Source organism: Equus quagga, unplaced genomic scaffold (assembly GCF_021613505.1).
Source record: "Equus quagga isolate Etosha38 unplaced genomic scaffold, UCLA_HA_Equagga_1.0 73442_RagTag, whole genome shotgun sequence".
NCBI lineage: Eukaryota > Metazoa > Chordata > Mammalia > Perissodactyla > Equidae > Equus > Equus quagga.
In genome coordinates this window covers 1,999,321-2,018,165 of record NW_025802777.1, presented here as the reverse complement: position 1 = coordinate 2,018,165, position 18,845 = coordinate 1,999,321, and the positions used below count along the sequence as shown (strand labels likewise).

General features: G+C 48.5%; 1 protein-coding gene across 3 annotated transcripts in view; it reads left to right on the top strand.

Annotated features, from left to right (window-relative positions):
- Positions 1-12,112: 12,112 nt before the first annotated feature.
- ABCG1 (ATP binding cassette subfamily G member 1) overlaps positions 12,113-18,845 on the top strand; it is a 61,949-nt gene continuing 55,216 nt past the window's right edge. The window contains exon 1 of one of the 3 annotated variants that reach the window (XM_046651625.1): positions 12,113-12,269. In XM_046651625.1, the coding sequence (XP_046507581.1) occupies positions 12,228-12,269 (42 nt within the window). In that variant the 5' untranslated portion in view covers positions 12,113-12,227. The remainder of the gene's footprint in view (positions 12,270-18,845) is intronic. The other 2 variants (XM_046651624.1, XM_046651626.1) reach the window with 2 other exon arrangements.

Below are 18,845 nucleotides of genomic sequence, written 5' to 3'. Positions count from 1 at the left end.
ACATGTTTCTCTTGGGTTTATACCCAAGTGATTACTTTTGTTTGAGCAATTATAAATGATATAGTATTTTTAACCTCAGTGTTCATATGTTCATTGCTAGAATATACATATAAAATTTATTTTTGTATGTTTACCTTATATCCTGCAACTTTGCTGAACTCACTTATTGTTCTTGGAGTGTTTTTGTTGATTCCTTGGGATTTCCTATGAAGATAATTATGTCATTTGCAGATAGAGACAGGTTAATTTTTTCCTCTCCAATCTTTATGCCTTTTATTTCTTTCTGCCTTATCACACTGACTAGAATTTCCAGCACTGTGTTGAATAAGAGTGCTGAAAACAAACATCCTTCCATTATTCTTGATCTTAAGGGGAAAGCATTTGGTCTTTTACCATTAATTATAATGTTAGCTGTAGGTTCCTTGTGGATGTTCTTTATCAAGCTGAGCAAGTTGCCCTCTATTTCTATTTTTCTGATAGATTTTTTTATGATGATGGGTTTAAATTTTGCCAAGTGCTTTTTCTGCATCAGTTGACATGATTATGTGATTTTTCTTCTTTGGTCTATTAATATGATGAACTACACTGACTGACTTTCAAATATTGAACCAGCTTTGCATGCCTGGGATAAATCCCACTTGAACATAGTGTGTAAGTTTTAAAATGTATTACTGAATTCTATTTGTTAATATTTTGTTAAATATTTTTGCATCTACGTTTATGAGGGATATTGGTCTGTAGTTTCCTTTTTTTCACACTATGTTTGTTTGACATCCGGGTAATATTAGCCAAGTAAAATGAATTGGGAAGTATTCCCTCCTAAACCATTTGGGCCTGGGGAGTTTTTTACTTGGAGTTTTAAAATTATGAACTCAATTTCCTTAATAGTTATAGAACTCTTCAAATAACCTATTTTGTATTTGGTGAGTTGTACTTTTTGAGGAATTGGTCCATTTCACCTAAGTTGTCAAAATTTTGTGTAGACTTGTTTGCAGTGTTCCCTTATTGTCGTTTGGATGTTTGTGGGACCTGTAATGATTATCTCCTGCTCCACCTTTAGTATTGGTCATTTGTGTCCTCTATCTTTTTTCTGTCAGTCTTGTTAGAGGCTTGTCAATTCTATTGATTATTTCTAGGAACCAGCTTTGTGTTTCACTGATTTTCTTTATTGTTCTTCTTCTTTTAATTTCACTGATTTCTGCTCTTATGTTATTTTCTCTAGTTTTATTTAGCTCTTCTTTTTCTGCATTCCTGAGGTAGGAGTTTAGATTGTTGATTTGAGACTTCACTTCATCTCCAATTTCTATGCATTTAGTGCTATAAATTTCCCTCTCCACACTGCTGTAGCTGGGTCCCACAAATTTTGATTAGAAAATGGAACTTTTATTTTAGTTCCATTAACTGTATTTTGTATTGCCCTTAAGACTCCCTCTTTGACTCATGGATTATTTAGAAGTGTGTTGTTTGGATTCCAAGTGTTTCTTTCCTTTCTTTTACTGATTTCTAGTTTGATTCCGTTTGGATCAGAGAATACACTTTGTACAATTTTAATTCTTTTAAATTCATCGGGTTTAAAAAGGTTTGTTTTATGGCCCAGGATGTGGTCTATCTTGGTCTACGTCCCATGAACATTTGAAAAGAATGTGTATTCTCCTGTCGCTGGATCGAGTGATCTATAAATATTGATTAGATCCTGTTGGTCAGTGGTGGTGTTGAGTTCTTCTGTGTTTTTGCTGGTTTTCTGTCTAGTCGTTCTAACAATTATTAAGAGAGAGTTGTTGAAGCATCCAGCTGTAATTGTAGGGTTATCTATTTCTCCTTTTAGTTCTATCAGTTTTTGCTTCATATATTTTGCAGATTTGTTGTTTGGTTAATACACATTTAGGATTGCTGCCTTCATGGAGAATTGGCCCTTTTATCATTATATAATGTCCCTTTCCACCTCTAGTAATTTTCTTTGCCTGAATTCTACTTTATTTAGTATTAATATAGCCATCCCTGATTTCTTTTTGTTAATGTTTGCATGATACATCATTTCCATCTTTTTACCTTTAGGCTGCCTATATCTTTATGTTTGAAGCGAATTTCTTGTAGACAGTGTATATTTGGGACATGTTTTCAATCCACTGGGCAAATCTCTGTTTTTTAACTGGCATAGTCCATTTACATTTAATGTAAGTATTGACAGGTTGAGCTTAAGTATGCATTTCATTTTTTTTGTTTTCTCTGTATTTTCTGTTTTTCATTTCCCTGATTTCTTTTTTCTGCCTTGCTAGGAGTTACTTGAACATTTTTTAGAATTCCATTTTGATTTATCTATAGTGTTTTTGAGTATATCTCTTTGTATAGCTTTTTTAGTGGTTTCTCTGGGTATTTTATTACACTTACATGAGTTATTGTCCTACTGGTATCATAGTTTTATAAGCTTGAGTGCATGTAGAAACTTTCCCTCCCTTTGCATCTCTTCACCCTCCTTTGTTTATAATATAATTGCCTTAAATATTTACTCTACATACTTTCAGAAGCACATCAGATAGTATTACAATTTTTGCTTTAATAATTAATTGTGTTTGATAAAACACAATTTGGAAAACTCAGAAGCAGAAGGAAAGTCTATTTCATTTACTCATTTTTACTTATAGTGTTCTTTCTTCCTTCCTGATATGCAAAGTGTCCTTCTACCATTTTCTTTATGTTTAGAGAACTTCCTTCAGCCATTCTTTTAGAGTATGTCTATTGATAACAAATTCTCTTAGTTTTTCTTCACCTGAGAGTTGATTTTCCCTTCATTCCTGGATGGGGTTGGCAGATTTTTCCTTCAGCAAGAGAAAAAGTGTTGCGCCAATTCTTTCTGGCCTCTATGGAAATCTGCTGTCATTTGAATCGCTTTTCCTCTTCAGGGAAGATGGCGTGTCTCTCACTGCCTTCAACATCCCTTCTTTGCCTTTCATTTTCAGAATTTCGAATATGGTGTATCTTGTTGTAGATTTCTTTGGCTTTATCCTGTTTGGAGTTTGCTCAACTTCTTGAATCTGTAGATTTCTGTCTTTTGCCAGATTTAGGAAGTTTTTAGTCATTATTTTCTTGAGTACTTTTTCAGCCTCCCAGCCCCCTTCTGAGACTATTAGAGCTTCCTTTAGATATTTTGTGACAGTCCCACAGGTCCTTCAGGCTCTGCTCATCTTTTGTCCAGCCTGTTTTCTCTCTGTTATTCAGATTGCATAATTTCTCTTGTTCTGTTTTCCAGTTCACTGATTCTTTCCTTTCTCCCCTCCATTCTGCCGTTGAGCCCATCTGCTGAGTTTTTTATTTTGGTTATCGTACTTTTCAGTTCTAGAATTTCCATTTTATTCTTCTTTATAGCTTCTATTTCTTCACCGAGACTTCCTATATTTTCATTTGTTTCAAGCATGTTCATAATTGCTCCCTGAAGTGTTTTTATGAAGGCTGCCTTTGAATCTTTGTTAGGTCATTGTGACATCTTTGTCATCTCAGGGTTGGCATCTACCAAGTCCTTTTTTTAAAAATCTGGATTGCATTTTCTTGGTTCTTGGATGATGGATGATTTTTGATGGAAACCTGGACATTTTTGGTATTATGTTACGAGACTGTCCATCTTCTTTAAGCCTTCTGTTATAGCTGGCTTCCTCTGACAGCCCTCAGGCAGGGGAAGTGGGAGGGGCAGGCCTCATTCCTGCCAGCTGAGGGTAGAAGTCCAGGTTCCCTGTTCAGCCTTTGTTGACATCCAAGGGAGGGGCTCCTCGTTACTGCTGGGAAGGGTTGGAGTTCTGGTTCCCCACTGGGCCACCACACACACCTTGCTGGCTGGGAGAGATAGGAAACCTCATCATTGCTCCTCACATGATCTCCAAAGGCACCATGGTTTGGGGGGAGTGTAGTGCCCTTGTTACCACCGGGTGCTGGTGAAATTCCTGCCTCTACTGGAACTCCTCTGCCACCACTCCCGTGAGGAAGGGAGGGGCTCCTCATTACTGCCTATGGGGGATGCCAGCCTCTCTGTTTGGCCTTCTCTGCCGCCATTTTGACTGGGGATGAGGGTAGGTTTGGGTGCCTCATTACAACCTGGGGAGGGTGGAAATCTAGGCTCTCTGCTCATCTTTGCTGGTGTGTGTGGGAGAGGGGGCACAGTTTATTGTGTGGTGTTTGGCTGGAATATAACAGCCATTGTCTAAGTCTTTCTGTATTGCCAGGTTGCTCCTTTGGCTAGAGAGAGCATTCTTCCTTTGGGGCATTTTTGGTTCGTTTGTGCCCATCAGCATTTCCAGCTTGTTGGCTTCTTCAGCGGAAAGTCTGGGATATATGGGACAAAAAGAAAACCCAGGGACCTCACCACAGTGACAAGAGATTTTCACATATTGAGGTATACGGGGTAACTATTTGGGTTCAAAACTGATTCCACTTGAACTAAAGAAGTCTGACCTATGCCCTATCAAACATGCGCTGTACACCTGCTTATCCATTAAAGTGAAGAACGAGCTCTCTTCAGATAAGGATGCATACTTCCCCTCCTACTACGCCCTATTGGTAACGGCCATATTAGTCCCTTTCCAGACATCAGGGTCATGTTGACCTGCTAATTTGCAACTGCTTATCTCTTTGAATCTTTGATGAATATGTATCCTGGGCGTGTTTAATACATGTTCTTTGTTCTAAATAGATATAAGACTGTACCGAAAGCCATGCTTCTCCGGAGCCCTTTCTAAAGCCTTCCCAGATTATAATCCTCACTCTGGCTCAAGTCAAACTCACCCGACCTCTCTTATCTATAGAATGGTTGGTTATTTTGCCTCCACCACAGTGTGGTGTGTGGTTCCTTGGGTCCCGAGGTCCCTGGCTAGCCTGCCTTGTCCCCTCCATCCCTCAGAGCCTCCTCCTGTTTGTTTTGTATCAAGTGCAGAGTTCGCAGTTGTGCATAGGGGAGAAATAGAGAAAAGCGCGTCTTCTCCATCTCCCCCCTAGCCTGGCCTGTGACTTCTAACAGATTGAACTTGGGCTTCTTGTGGATCTCTCTCCCTGTTTGAAAACGATTTGGGCTATTTGCCAGCTGTGGAAAAGTAAAAAAGGTGCTCAGTGGGAGTGAGGAGCCCTGGGTCCTCGCCTGGGCGTGGTAGCCCTAGGTAGTCTCAAACATCTCCTTATTTGCATGTGGCAGGATAATTTACTGAGATAATTTCTGATTAATTTCCCTGCCCTAGCTATTTTCCCCTCCCCTCCTTTAAAAAGTAGCCAAGTCTTTCTTTTTTTTTTTTTTTAACTTGAATTGTTTATCTCTGGCCTTGGGGACTTCTGTGTTGCAGGGCCCTTCCCAGAAGTTTCCAGGCATGCAGAAGATAATTCCCCTGATCAGACTTTTGCTTTCACAAGCCAGGGCTCAACACGGTGACTGCCGAGGGGCAGGGGAGGGGAGGTGATGGAGAGCTGGGGCTCTGCAGGGGAGAGGCAAGAGGCTCAGGAACAATTTCCCAGGTCTTGGGGAGGGGACAGGAGGGGTTTACAGATCCCAGGAGGGCTCAGGTGTCTACGGGAGGTAAGAGGACTTCTTCTGGGGTTTCCAGGGTGCTGAGCACGTTCGACCTGAGCTGTGGCCTTGGTGCCACAGAGAGTCCATCTGGGCCCAGCTGACACAGCCGGGAGGCACTGCCTTGCACGGCCCAGAGGCAGATGGTCTGACTGATAGAAAGAACACCTGGGGCTGGGGCGGTGTTCCAGTAACGGCACCTGCCCTCCTCCCCTGCAGGGGCACTCTGAGCGTTACACGGGTAATACTCATTACGGCACTTTCCAGACCATTAGAGGTTGTTCAAACACAACTCATGCTTTATGTCAAGTACCCACTCTGGCTGGATGCCATGCTAAGAGTGATGTTGGAGGCAAAGAAATATAAGAGAGACGCTGGAATTTATGATCTCTTTGGGGAGATAAGGCATGACCAGGGTGAATAGGGGCTAAGGCAATAAAGGGGTCCAGGGTTGACCTATAAACTATTTGCAAGGATTTTCCTATAAACTAGCTTTAGGCCCCTGACTTTTAACAACCTTGTCAGACTCTCCTAATCAGGACTTTTTAGGCTGCAAGTGACTGAAACCTAATTCATACTGGTTCGAGGTCAGAGGGAGAGTACTGGGTCTCATAATAGAGAATAAATACTAAAGATGACCAACATTTATTTCTCAGACAGACACTAGGAGCCAGACGTGATTTTTAGAAATGGATTTGTTTAATCCTCACAACAATCCTGAGATGGCCACAACTGCCACCCGCTTTAGAACTGAGGTCATGGAAGCACTGAGAGGGATGAACGTGTTCAGGGAGCGGGCCACCAGGCTCTAGGGCCCAGCGCCCACCACCATGCCGCCCAGCCTCTTGGAAAGGGCTCTGTCACTTTCTCCATCTCTCAGCTCTGCCTCCCTGGGAGCATCCACTTCATTCTCAGCTAGACACTCTCCTTAGGCAAGAAAGACGGCCACTGTACATAGCTATCAACCCCCAAAGGGAAAGAAACCATCTCCTTGTCAGGGCACACGCAAGTCCCGAGGAGAACTCTAAGCGCCCCATTGGGTTCGTAAATGCTTTCCAGAGCAACTGCAGTGGCCGAGGGATGGGATGTTCTGACGGGCTCCAGGTAGAGGTTGTGCTCTAGGATTGATGACATGGAGTCAGGGAGGGGATCGCCTCAGTGGAAAAGTGGGGTGCACAGTGGCCCACAGACTACCAGTAATTTCCCAGCTGGGACCTTCGATGGGGTGATGGAAGGTTTTTACTTATGTGTGGGAAGGAGGCCTCTAGCAAGTTTCCAAGGTCTGTCTCTGAGACTTGTGTCCTAAGCTTCAGTTTTGAAGGTCATCTCATTGCCAGATGTTACTTCCTCTTTCTTCATTTGTAGAAATTGTTTTCCAGGTCTTTCCCACCACTCTTTGTTCCATGCTAATGAAAGAAAACAGAACCAATCTGTTTGCAATACTTAACTGGCCTCTTCCTAAGTTAGTTTATGAAATACTTACACGCACTTTTCTTTCTCTGAAAAATGTCCCCATTAATCTGGTCTTTCCATCTCAGCCTTCTGGGCACCTTCTCTCTCCCCCCCTCCTCCCTGCACGCACTCCCAGCTCATGGCCCCTCCTCCGCCCCCACCTCCTGGCAGGCTGGGAGGAGGGGCTCCTCTCTGGAGCTGGATGGCTCCCAGAGGAGCAAATGGGGTTGGGGGGACATCTGGGCACTGGAGACAGAACACTGCGGGAAATAGGAGGGCCAGCAAAATAGGAAGCAAGGGAACCATGGAGATGAAAACAATGTCTCTTGAAAGTGGACCAACTTACAGAGAGTACCTATTGGGTGTGCCCACCCAGACTGGGCTGTCACCTCCCTGACGCACTTTGTCCCAGTGTCTGCTCCCCTTTCCCATCCTTTCCCATCACGGCTACAGTGTGGTTTTCCTCTGCAACTATTTTTACCTCTTAAGGTTCTTTCTTTCTTTCACTCCTTCCCTTCCTCTCTCCCTCCTGCCTCCTCTCTTTTTCTCATTCTCTCTCTCTCACCCTCATTCTCATTCTCTCTCTCTTCCTTTTTTAAAGTGGAGGCAATGGCTCTTATGTGAACAGATGTAGAAAAGGCCAGTGGCCCTTAATTCTCGGCTAACACACCGTGGAAGCTCGGGGAAGCCACCAAGGCAGGCCGAGACCAGATGCTGGTCTCCACCCGGCCCAGGGCAAGTTTCCGACACGCATGCCTCCAGTAATGAGCACGTGCTGTGTTGTCACAGGCCTGGGGGACAACAGGGAAGGACCCACCTCTGCCTTCCCTGCCTCCCAGGAGCCCCCATGGCGTCTCCCCTCACTGTCAGTCAGGAGAAGGGACAAGTCTCTTTTTCCTATTGGCTGTGGCAGCACCATATTCCGCTTTTATTTGGGTGAAAATGTCTACCTTCAGAGTCAGAGCTTTGGCTTGTCAAAAGCAAGCAAGCAAACACTGCCCTCCACCATTGCCTCCCAAGTCGAGTTTGATTGAGACTTTGGGGAAAGAAATCCCATAAACCCTCATGTTGCCGTGCACGGTGGTCAATGTGTGGGAGGGGAGCTGGGGAGAGGGGGCAGGGGGACCAGGCTCCTTTAGTTTTTTGCCTTCTTCCATGAAATGGTGATGTGCCAAATGAGGGAGAGGTTCCCCTGATGGAACGTGGCACGCAGGGCAGGCACTTGTCCACAGTGGGGGCTTCGTGCATGCAGGAAATGGCCTGGGTCAGGGAGCCAGAGGGATCCAGAGTGGGGCCTCAGCTCATCGATTTAATGAGCTTGGACAAAATCTTTTTCCAGACAATGTTCCCAGGGCTGGGATCTATCAGTGGTCAGTCATTCTTGCCCATGGGGAGCTTACATTCCAGAGGGGAGTGGAGGACACTCAACAATAAATTGATTCTGTGATGCACAGACTACAAGCCGGCGCAGCACTGGGGATGCGGCGGTTTGAGGGGATGCAACATGATATCAAGTACCTCGGGTGGGACACCTGCAGGGTTGACTCCAAAATGGCAGGACTGTGGAGGACCAGGACGCCCACATGTTGCCGGTTTGCCTCTGGACGGCTCTCCCTGAAACTACATAGCAAGAATCCTCTAGCTTAGACCAAGAATTATCTCTAAAATATATTAAGCTCATGGAACAAGTTAAGAACATACCTGATCTAGAGAAGAGCTTCAGCTTTCCAGTCTCTCCCCATTATTGTCGGACTATACCTGGGTTTTGTCCATTTTGTCCACCGTGTGTGTTCCCAGCATTGGGATAAGTTCCTGGCACGGCAGCCCGTCTCTGAGCATCTGCTGAACACGCGGCTGAAATCCCAGGTTGTGGAAAACAAAGTTCCAGTTGGAGTAGCTCTGTAGTTGAGCAGAATAAAGTCAGCCAAGTGGGGTCCACTTAGGCTAATTAAGAGCTGGCCACTCTGTAATCAAAGCAGGCTTAAGGTCAAATTGTTGAGAGCCAAACCACCAAAATGTGAAGAAGATTCTATTAATAAAGAATACATTTATCAGAGTTCCTCCTAGACAACTGAGAAGCCATGGGATGTCCTCAAAGGTCTCTCTGGAGGGATCCAGACCTTTGTTAGGGACCTCCATGGGTGGGGCAATCCAAAATGCCAAGCCAGCCCCCTCCCTTGTGGCTGGCTCCCCCAAAGAATTTACCTGGGTCAGTCCACAGGCCTCCCACAAGCCCTCCTAGACATCTGACATACCTGTAACCCCTCACCAGGGACCCCAAGCTTCACAAGGTACACCAAGAAAACAGAACTCATGCAGACAAAAGTGAGAAGGAAGGAGCATCGTCTATGAAGCAATATCGGAGGGACCAGGGACGTTCGGTTCAGAGAAGTGAAGGCCTGGAGAGAAATATGGCACCATGATTAAATAGCTCAAGGCCTATCATGAGGAGGAGGCGCTGACTCTATGTGACTGTGGAACAGAGAGCACTCAAGGTGACAGGGCATCCGATTAGGCAGAGGGACCGCTTGTTAGCAATGACAGCTACTTAATACTGGAGCGGCTGTCTGTTAAGATGCCTCCCCACCAGAAACCCCCAAGTCCAGCCTATCCCCCGATCAGTGATGTCACGGCAGAAATCCCTGTTGGGGTTGGGGTCTGGTCAGTGCTGTGATGAGCTCTTGTGTTTGCCTGCTTGGCAACCACACTTGTGTTCAGAGTGCCCCAAAATGGCCTTGGCAAAGCATCCAGGGTTCCATTGGGGCTGACCTCCCCTTTGGCCTATTTGGCCCATGTGATTGAAGCTTGGCCCATCGGTGTTTGGCAGCCCCCTGGGCACAGAGGCGGGCTGATAAGATAGAAGCTTGGGGCTGCAGAGACAGCCTAGCTGAGGGGGAGGCCAGCAGATGGAAAGCAGAGGCACGGAGAGAGCTAGAGACCAAAGGCTGGGGACACAGTGTGGCTGCTTGCCCTGGAAGGCCTGAAACCAGCACACCTCCAACCTTTCTGTTTCCTAAGACGATGCATTCCCTTTAGCTTGAGCCAGTTGGAGTTGGATTTCTGTCACTCACAACCACAAGCCCTGATATTAACATCATGGATCTAACCAACTATACCATTTGCTTATTCCTCATTTGGCACAAGAGGGATAACATGAGTTAGGATTAGAATTAGAGTGTTTGCTATGTGCCGTGCACGGTGGAAAGTGCCGGAAATGCACTAATTCTCACGTGGCTGAGATTATTATTACCTTAAAGTACAAATACATGAGTGAGGACTTTTTCGGTAGCCTGTAACAGAAAAGCCGGCAGCTCAAGCCACACCAACAGGGACCTACTCTATCACTGTCTTCCCTCTCTGGCTTCCTCCTCAGGTTCCACACACTGTCCCCTTGGCCATTCCCAGGAGCCTTACACCTCCAGTTCCTGACCCACCACTGCTACAAATCACATGGCACAGAACTAGGGGGCAGGGGTGATGTCCAGAAGGGAATTCTGGACACATTCCTGGGGGTGAGGACAATGGTCACTGGACAGAGAACAGATGCCAGCACCATGGGACCACAATGTCAGTCATGTCACCAGCCCTGGCCACACAGCTGGGCAGTGTCAAGCTGGATTCTCAAGGAGAATCCCTCCCAGCTGTGTTCTGTGTCTTCCTCTCCTGCTTTAGGTCCTGTCTGCCCATGGAGCAAGTCGGGGGCTGCAGGGCGGGCCACCAGCCCTGGGCCCCAGAGATGAGGCACCTTTGCCTCTGTCTTCTGGCCTAAACTCTCCCCAGGAGGTTTGTGGATTTGAATCCTCTTTCCAGAACATTCGGGCTTTGCTGGCCTCCCTCTTCAGTACATTTAAGGCACCACACAGCCTCCTGGGTCCAGCACGCAGAAAGTGGCACCTGGAAATACAGCCGTCAGATTGCCTAGGTCACGGCCAAGGATAGAAGAGAGGTCAACATCGATTCTTCAAGTGAAATTCTTCAGACACAAGCACGGCCCTCTCTGCCTTGAACTCATGCATCACACCCCCTTCCCTTCCTTCGTTTTGAGGGGAGAATTTGGCTACGGTCATCAGACCTGTGGGTGTGAGGTCCACCTGCCCGGCATGAAAAGTTGTGTCTCCTGTCAAGGTGAGGAGAGAGACAGGGGCTTCCCTTATTCATGGTATGGTGGGGAGGGCTGACCTAGGTGTGCTGGAGGTGAGAAGAATTGCATTCCTGTGTGCCGTTCCAACATGCAAACTACCCAGCCTCTGAGACTGGGAGTAAAGAATGTCTTGTCACCATGGTTACCAGGAAATGGTCCCACTTATGTATAATAAGGGCTCTAGCAGACGCCAGGCCATCTGATATTCCAGTCTGGGACCAAATGAGAGGGTGCCTGGAGTGTCATTCCTTACGTAGCTACACGAACATAGCTCTGGGCCAGGCACTGGAAACATTACCTCTGCAAAAACAAGTGTTTTCTTTTTTCGTTAGGGTGGGTGTGGGGGGTGCGGGGAGGACAGAGCCGGAGCGTCTTCACCTAGCGCCCCTTTGTCACCCAACGTTGAGCTCTGCCCCTAGCCACAGCAACGTTGCATGTCTGAGTGCCCGCGTTGTCTCAGTGTGGGGTCACCCAAGATACGGAGCTCTAGTGTGTGTGAGGGGCATTGGAAGGACCATCTCTTCTTTAGTCCTAACGCTCCTACGCTTCACGAGGTGCCCAACAACGAAAATAAAAACAACAAAAGAGAAGACCTCCTACCCCTCCACCCTCCTTCCCCTGATGCCCCCTCTGGCCCCATCTGACAGCCACACAGGCTTGGAGGTGGCCTGCTCCCTGACCATGGACCCCTCTGTCTATCGGGTGCCCATGGCTGCTGGCCCAGCCCCCGCGAGTTTCTGGACTCGGGGTCTCAGGGGCTGGAGAAGGGCGCAGGCGGCTCGGGGAGCGGGAACGCCCGAGGCCGGCCGGCCGCCCTCAACAGGAGCAAAACAAGAGCACGCGCACCTGCTGGCCACGCCCCCCGTGCACCGGCCAATCGCGGGGAGTGGGCGGGGCCTGAGCAGGCGGTAGTGGGCGTGGCTACCACGGGGCGGGGCGGGGGCGGGGCCGGGGCGGGACGGGAGCCCCAGCGGCAGCAGAAGCTGGAGCTTGAGCCGCGCGGGGCGCAGGAGCGAGCGCAGCCTCGTGCCCGACGCCCGTCCCCGCCGCCCGCAGTCTTGTCCCCGCCGCCTCTGCCGCCGCCGCCCCCGGGGCATGGCCTGTCTGATGGCCGCTTTCTCGGTCGGCACCGCCATGGTGAGTGAGAGCATCCTTCCTCCCCGGGGCTTGGTTCTATTTTCCAGGAAAGCAAGAAACGCACAAAGACCCGCACCCTCACCCTGACATCCGCCCCTGGGTCTCCGGGGAGGCGCCCGCCTCCCATCGCCCCCCGCCCTGGCCTGGCCCCTCAGGCTGCTTTTTGCACCGGGCGAGGACGCGGGGAAGGCGGAGGGGCCAGGAATGGGCGGGAGGCCCCCGGCAGCCCCGTAAGTGGACAGATGGCCTTGACCTCGTCTGCCTCCCAGTGAGGGGCGTGGGGCCTGGGTCCGAGAGCGCACTGGGGAGGGCGGCAGCCCGCGCCCGCGGGAAGGGGATCCAATCCCTTTGCCAGCGCGCACGGCCGGGCCGGGGGAGCGGGCACTTCTCGCGCCACCCTCCGGAATGCCGGGCACGGTCCAGGGGAACAAAAGAGGGAGCTGCTCCCCCCGAGAACGAGAGTCTGCGCTGCCCCTGCGCACCCTGGGGACAGCCTCTCCTAGACCTGCTCTAGGAGGAGGCGGTGGAGTCTAGGGACGCAGACAAGGGGCGAGGCTGGATACCTGCAGGCCACCTTTCTGCACCCTGGAGAGAGACCAGGGTGGGGACAGAGGAGCGCATCTCACTGCTCCCAAGGGTACCAGCTGCGTAGGGGGACCACCGAGTACCGGCGAATTCACTGCTAGACACCGTTACAGCAAGTGCCATTCCCAGGGGTGGTCAAGAGTCTCCTCTTGCTCATTTATAATAGCTCCGTAAACTCACCTTAGGAAAAACAAACTAACCATGACCCACCCATCCCAGGACGTTTCGTTTCCATGCCCAGCACACCAACATAGGTACTTACTGACCAGATTTCAGCCCATCTAAAGTCCAAATAGAAAATATTTCGTATACCAGCCCAACTCGCCCACCCTATCCATCCCTCTTTCTGTCGCCTATGTATTTACTATCCTGCTAGTTTCTTCCCCGTAGGCTGCAAGCCCACAGCGCACAGCAAGCACCGGCTTTTCACCCCCACCCCTCGCCTTTATTTCATTTTTAGCATCCTGTATTTGAAGTCAGCAGGGCTCAGCGGGAGTTGACCGACAGTTACCTCTTGCCTTGAGCTCAAGAAAAAAAAAAAGTAGCTGAGTTTCTGCGCATGCTCAGCTCTGACAACTGCATCCTGTGATTGCAAACAGGTTACTGTGGAACATACCCACCCTCGCCAGCTCATTATATAATGATTTTGTGTAAACCGATAGAATGGGGCCGCAGACACGTCCAGGAGGTTGGTAGGGCCAGGGAGGGCCAGGGTCAGGTCTCATTTCTGGGCATACTCTGCCTTTATTACTTAGCTTCTTATGCATCAGAGAGGATGAAAAAAATAGAAAGGCAATCCCTTCATCGTAACATTTGCTCTTATCTGGTTGAATGTTTGTGTAACACTTGGCAATTCTTCCTTTTACATTTGTTCCTGTCTTTGGGATTCTAAAATTATGTTGATAATGGAAAATTAGGGAGATTATTGTTGTTAGTTGTAGATAAAGAAAGTTTTGTATCTTTGAGATGCTGGGTTACTCTTGAAGTCCTTTCAGAGCTGCAAAAGAGGCTTAGACGTGTGGAAAAGAATGAATCATTATGTTTTAAGGTATAGAGTTTTTTAATGTCAAGATTACGTTACGTTATGGTTTGATACAGCCCCAGAACTGGAGTGTTTCGTTCACGTGGAGATGCTAATGGCTGGGCGCATCTTTTCAGGGCACGTTGTCTTCTGTGAAAATCATTTCCCACCCCTGAAAACCTTGTTTGTTTGTTTGTTTTTTAATTAAAAAAACTCTACCCAATTCATAAACAAAGAGGCCTTGAGAGATTCCCCAGGATCCTGAGCTTTGCTTCCCCATTGCCCCCTGCTCTGGGTCCAGCCCAGGGCTGACCGCCGGGTGTGAGACAGTGCCCTGGAGAGTGAAGCACCCAGATGGGGTGCTGGCATCCCTGAGCTGGGCTGGGAGGAGTGGGCACAGGTTCCCAATGTGATGGTGGTATTGGAGCTGTTTCAAGTGGGGTTTTGGTGATGGTGAGGTCAGTATTCTGAATGGCCACTCAAGTGGCATCTTCCCTTCGCTTAGTTAAGGGCGTGCCATTTGGGTTATTTTCCTAAAGGCAGTGGCCTTGAGGATTCTCAGCCAGTGCGTTCTCACCTTATGTAACCAGGGTACCAGGGATGGATCTTCCCTCCAACTGAAGGGTCCGCTGCTCTAGGTGGGCACCAAGGCTGGCGGCCATGAACCGAGGACAGATGTGAGAGAGAGGTGCATGCCCATGTCTGGTGGCTGCGTTCCTTTTCTCTTTCCTGCCTTTCCTTGATGCTGTGAGGAAAAGTTTCTCTCTCTAACCGTGCTTCCCTGGTAAATAGAGTGACCCAGCCTCACAAGGGCCTGGGGGGCTTGCTGACTGTTAGTGACCCTCCCCAGCTGACCGGGCATCTCTACATGCCCAGCATTCAAACTGAAGTCAGGGAGCAAGAAAATATTCTCGTGAACAATCCAAATAGGGTCTCCTTGGCATTCGAGACCTGTGAATGGACTTACCATTATTTACCATTTATTATGCAGCACAAAGTGTGTGTGAAGGGGGGGAGGTCAAAGACAACGCTTCAGTAAGATAGGGGAACATTCAATGAAAGGGGCAAATGGGGAAGGAAGCTGTATCTGTTTCATTTTTAATGAGCTCAGGAGGCTAAGGACAAACTGGCTGTAACCTACATTGCTGGCCACTTTCATCTGAGGATGCGTTTCCAGAGAGCTGGTCTATTTTGGAGTGACAGCACTGCCTCCCATCATACAGGATTGCATGATTTTATTAATTGAGTGAGGCGCTGGACAGCCCTGGAGGAAAGGTGGCTAGTGGTAGGCACTGCTTTGGGGTCAGGTCATTTGGGGGTGGGGTTGCATGTATGGTTTCCTCAGTTTCTTGTGGATTTCCCTGCAGTGGACAGGGGCTAGGATGACCCAGGGTCACCTACAACTTGCCTAGGGAAAGCTAAGCAATGTTCAAGTGCTGTTAAGGATGCTGGCTGGGAGAATAGGGTGCACAGAGCTGGACCCCGGCTTGGCTGCTCATTAACCAAGGGGTCCAGGGCAGGCAGGGCAGTTTCTCTGTGCCTTAGCTCCCTCCTCTGAGCTGGAGGAAGGGGAGAAATAATACCTCCTGCTAGAGCTGTGGAGATAGTAAGAGGCATGATCCCTGCAGACTGGAGTTTGATGGGCGCATTGTAACTGCTGAATCAGTAGTAATCCGAATGGGCACATTATAACTGTTGCTTATAATCACTTACCTCGTAGGCAGGACGTGCTAGCATTTAACACTTTAAATAGTAGGTACTTGACCCTGCCTCCTCTCTCTCTCTTTCTCCCCCAAATCAGTTTAGTCACCCAGCTTTGTCCTTCTGGCCTGTCCATTTGTCTCCATCCCCACTGCCACCAACTGGTTAAGGCCACTGCCCCCCTCCCGTCTGCACATTGCTGCAAGAGATGCAGTTCTGGTCCGTTACTTCCCAGTTTGAGAGCCCTCCGTGGCCCCACAAAGACCTCGAGATTGAGTGTAAAACCCTTAACAAGGTGTGCAAGCCCTTCTCCATGGGGACCCTGTGTGTCTCTCTGGTCTCATCTTTCTCCACAGCCCCCTCCCCTCCTGCCCTCCCCACCTCCCCAGATCAGAGCCCCAGCCCCTGAATTTCTCTCACATCTCCGAATATTCCCCTCACTCTTGCTGCTGAGCCTTTGCACATGCTGTTCCCTCACAGGAAGCTTCATGAACCAGCCCCGCCTCCACCACCTCACTAATCTCAGATTAGATTTTATTTCCTCAGAAACACTTTGTGCTGTGTGCCCCCACCCAGGGTCCACGCTGCCTCAGCAGTCCCTTCCGGGTCTCTGCGTGGTCTCCTTATAGCTCTTGCTTCACTGTACTGTAATTGCCCCTGACCTTGAACATGAGCTTGCTGAGGCCACAGGCCATGTCTTTCTGGCTGACTACTGACCCCTGGGGCTTTATTTGGTTCTCAATTTGTTGAATGAATGAGTGAGTGAGTGAGTGAGAGAATAGAAAGGTTAGAATCTAGAGGGGAAAGTCAGACCCTCATCATCATACAGGTCTGGCACCTGCCACGGTCAGTAGGTGCGTGGAGTCATGACTCTCTCTCCCTGTATTCATGTGGGTTTCATCAAAAAGGAAAGCCGGGAATATCCTGGGCTTCCTCAGGCGCTGACACCTCTGGTGGGTGCTGGGGGAGCGTACGGATGATCCCTGGCAGCTGGAATGAGGTCGAGGGGGCCGCCACTGGAGAGGAGTTGCTGATGCTCCCCACCCCCAATTCAGCTCACAGTGATTGGGAATTCCTGGGACAGCGCAAGTCCTCCAGCAGGATGTGGGTTTGGAACCAGATGTTTAGCCTTTCCACTTAGGTGGCAAGGTGGGGGTGAAAACAGACTTTGGGGGCCAGGCCTGGAGCTAACTGTCTTGCCCACTGCTCTCTCCACTACCCCCCAAAGCCAGGGTTTGGTGCTTCTGGGGCTCCTGTGGAGTCAGAGTGGGTTATGAACCTGGGGCGGCAGCTCGTGCCCCCAAAGGGCAGGATAGGTGGGCAAGGGGCTGGCCTCTGGTGCCCGCTGTGGGGGCTGGAGCTGCAGTTGCACACTCTTTCCCTGTCGGCCAACACGCTGAGCCGAGTCAGGGTCTCCTATTACTCCTTACGAGGCCCCAACACAGAAAGCCCTGGGGGAGCTCAGCTGCAGAGGCGATGTCCTGGGGCTCCCTCTTGGGAGTTGGGGAGGCACGTTCTCACACCCACCCCGGTTCTAGCTAACACAAACCTTCCGCGACTTTGCCAGGAATGTGTGAAGCTCCTTATGTTTGCATTTGAAACATCTCACATGCTGGAGGCCAGCAGCAACCAAGCTTAATCCCGCCAGAATTTTACCCTGCACTGTAATTTTTATCCACAGAATGTTATAGACGGTGAGCTAAGTTTTGATTCGGTTAAGCTTCTCAGAGGTAGGAGATGCCGGGAGGGGTGTGTGTGTGCACGCGTGCCTTTTTCTTCTACGGCAAAGCGACATTTTCAAACATCCCAAGAACCAGAAGCCCCTATGCTCACATCTCCCCATCTCCCTATTTGTGTTTTAAATACTCAAAACCTCCACGCCCTCCAAGGTTTTTGAGCCCTTAAGGACCATGATGGAAATAATGCCAGCTCTTCAAGGATGGTCGCGGACCCTCTGGAGGGCATTCTCATGCGGGAAGGGCTCCTTGTGGCTGCTAGAGTTGCTGGGTTCTATAGGGATATTTATGGATGACCCAGTCTCTGCTTTTGTTTTGGATTTTTGATTAGAAACAATAATGATTCAAAAGCTCTCAACTCTAAAGAAATACCTGATAAATGTATGGAAAAATAACAGTCCGATGTTATCCCTCTTTAGAACAAATAACACAGCAGTGTCTCCCCATCCCACAGCACTTGCAAGGGCCTGAGTGATCGGAGATGGTTCTCAACGGGCTCTCCCACCTAGGCAGACCGCCTTCAGCAGGATGGAGGATGTTGCCAAAGGCCCATGCTTTTGGCACCGTGGATCCTTCTCTCTTGATTCAAGAGACAGCGAGAGAAAGCACAGCATAACATTTGTCCAGCCCAGGGCTCTTCTGTATTTTGGAGGTACCTGAAGCATATTGATTCACTCAGGGTTGCCAAGCCATTAGTAAAAGATATTCCTTTCTTTGCATAAATACTTTTGGTTCTTGGCACATCTCTAACTGTTCAGTTGGCTCCCCATGGAAGCTTTAAAAGCCAATGGAGCTCCAATATATTAGGGATTCTGGTGATGCAGTAGAAGGAACACCTGACTGGGTTTTTTTAATGACTCAAATTCTGGGCTCACTTCTGCCCCTCACTTGACTGTAGGGCTCAGAGCAAGTTCCTTAAACTCTCTGTGCCTCAGTTTGCTCGTCTGTATAAGAGAGGGAAAAAAATCAACCTTTCCAAATTTTCAGTGCTACAGTGGAAATACAATGAGAGAAGAGAGTTGTAAGTGATTTGGAAAATGTACAAGGAGGATCTGAAGGCCAGCTCCCATAAAACCTAGCAGTTCAAGAGGTGTCATTACTACTGAGAAATGCTCACAAGGAAGGTGACACAAGGAAGGCCCTACAAGAGCTCACTTTCAATAAAACTTTTTCAGTTATACCTTTGTTAGGAGCCTGATGCATCTTTATTGGGTTTTTTAATGAGCGGACTGTAGTTGGATAATTTTTTTATGGTGGCGACGTTTCATTCTTTCAGACAAGTGATTCATTTATTACAGCTTTGTGATGAGATTTTATGATTCCAAATTAGGACTGGTAGATCAGTTTAATATTGTATCTTCAGCATGTTTTAATAGAAGAAAAAGTGGTGGCCAGAGATGACAGATTCCTCCAGGTATGCACCTATCCTCTCGTGCGAGGCTGCCTGTATTTCGCTGTGAATAACCAAGATGTGTTGCCATGAATAATCAAGACCCTGAGCCTGATGGCGAGCCCCTTGTGCTCTTTCCCTTG